General features: G+C 36.2%; 1 protein-coding gene across 1 annotated transcript; it reads left to right on the plus strand.

Annotated features, from left to right (window-relative positions):
- LOC125870949 (pentatricopeptide repeat-containing protein At2g38420, mitochondrial) lies at nucleotides 1-1,904 on the plus strand. Its single transcript, XM_049551498.1, has one exon. It carries the CDS (start codon nucleotides 174-176, stop codon nucleotides 1,710-1,712), a length of 1,539 nt encoding a protein of 512 aa, XP_049407455.1. The 5' UTR covers nucleotides 1-173; the 3' UTR covers nucleotides 1,713-1,904.
- The last annotated feature ends 361 nt before the right edge of the window (nucleotides 1,905-2,265 follow it).

Here is a 2,265-nt window from a genome sequence, read left to right on the forward strand (position 1 = left end):
TGTCTATTTATGTAAATTCCTCAAAAATTTTCATATTCAATCCAAATAGCCGAGAACTTGGGCCTAGGCTATGGGCCTCCTTTATCGCCCAAACTCCAATGGAAGTCCAGATCCATCTTTGATTTCTGTAATTACCTGAAACTTGACGTCAATCTTCAGCTCTGGTGAAGAAAATGTCTCTGTTCAGGCGATTTATTCCAATTCACATGAAACTACACTCTTATTCACATTCATATTCAGCTAGAAGCTGTATGGACAATTACTTTCTTCGTAAACGTAGAAAATGGCCACTTTCACCTTACAAAACTAAATGGCAAGAAGAAACCTTAACTCATCAATTCGCTATGCAAAAATTGGTAGAATCAACAGCTAACAGATCTCCTAAAACCCATCTTTTATCAATTCTTATCGCCTCTTTCTCTACCTACGAATGCGATCCAACTCCAAATGCATACTATTTTATCCTTAAAACAGTTACCAAGAACCCGTCTATATGGGATCAAATCCCTCTAATTCTGGATCATATTCGTAAAGTTGAAAATTTTGAGACACCCGAATACATATTCACTTATTTGATTAAATTTTATGGGGATTCTAACATGACCCATTTGGCAAATGAGATGTTTTTCACTATGCCAGCTTTTAGATGTAACCCAACTGTGAAGTCTTTGAATTGTTTGATTTGGGTACTTTGTAAGAACAATTATGATCTCAGAATTGTGCTTCAAGTTTTGGTTAAGAGTCAGTTATTGAACATTTGGGTTGAAGAATTAACTTTTAAGATTTTGATTAGAGCTCTTTGTAGGATTGGAAAAGCGAATAATGCCGTTGATTTGTTGAACTTAATGGTGAATAGTGGGTTTAATCTTGATGGAAATATTTGTTCTTTGATTTTATCTACAATGCCTGAAGTAAAAGATTGTGATGGGGTTGAGATTTGGGGTGTTTTGGAAGAAATGAGGAAGTTAGGTTATAGTCCAAAAAGGGTGGATTTGTGCAATGTGATAAGGTTTTATGTGAAAAATGGAAAAGGGATTGATGCTTTGGAGGTGTTGAATAAGATGAAAATGAGTGGAATGGTGCCTGATGTTGTATGTTATAATTTGGTTTTGAATGGATTGATTTTAGAAGGGGAGTATTTGAATGCAGATGAAGTGTTTGATGAATTGCTTGTATTAGGTTTAAATCCCGATATCGTTACCTATAATGTGTATATTAATGGCTTGTGTAAGCAGATTAAAATGGTCGAGGCATTAAGAATGCTTGGTTGTATGGAGGATTTGGGGTGTAAACCTGAAATGAACACTTACCACACCATATTAGATGGTTTGTGTAGGTGTGGGATGTTGTCGTCTGCAAAAGAAGTTTTTGGGCAGATGAAATCGAAGGGTTTACAACTCAGTTCACATATTTATGGCGTTATAATTAACTGCATGATTAGAAATGGTGAAGTTGACGAAGCGTATAATCTGTTACATGAGATGGTTGACATGGGGTTTGTTCCTCAGTCTATTACATTTGATGGATTGATCGGTCTTTTGTGCAAGAAGGGTTCGTTTTCTGAGGTGATGGAATTGTTAAGCATAATGGTCACCAAGAACGTTGTCCCTGGGATTAGATCGTGGGAAACATTAGTTCAAGCGTTTTCTTCTGCAAAAGAGGAAAGAAATGTAGAAGTAGAAGGTTCTTCTGGAACGAAGGGGGCTAAATAGAAACAAGAGAGATCCATTGAACAATGATTTTTTCGTGTTGTCAAAGATTGAATAAAGAAAATAGATTGCCTAATCGAATTGATTAGATCATGTAGGAACGATTGCACACAGGTTGGTTGCCACCGTTGGCTGGGAAAAATCAGTTGCATTGGGTAAAAGTCACAAGTACTATGAGGCAGAACAGAAGGCATGCTGTGCGCCTGTGCCTATGTATGTAACATAAATGTTGTACTAAAAGATTTAGTTGATCTGGTCTAGCAACTTTATCCTACATCAATCCCTAGAAATGTTCGACTTCATGACAAAGTCGTGTGTATCAAAGAAATGAAAGGGCTCTCCATCTTTGTCTTGAACCTAGACGGATTTCTATGTATATATTTTTGCAACCCTGTATTGTATTGTATCACAAAAATGAATGTTGATCAGCCTACATTCTACAAGATGATATATCACAACAAAAAGAGACTTAACCATTAATGTTCAAATTTTTCACACAATACTTTTCCCTTTTCTCCAGAAAATGAATCTGACAGTGATCATCAACTGGTTAAAG

Source organism: Solanum stenotomum, chromosome 7 (assembly GCF_019186545.1).
Source record: "Solanum stenotomum isolate F172 chromosome 7, ASM1918654v1, whole genome shotgun sequence".
Taxonomy (NCBI): domain Eukaryota; kingdom Viridiplantae; phylum Streptophyta; class Magnoliopsida; order Solanales; family Solanaceae; genus Solanum; species Solanum stenotomum.

Excerpts from the sequence above, each read along its gene's own strand:
- LOC125870949 (XM_049551498.1), top strand. The coding sequence starts at position 174 with ATGTCTCTGTTCAGGCGATTTATTCCAATTCACATGAAACTACACTCT.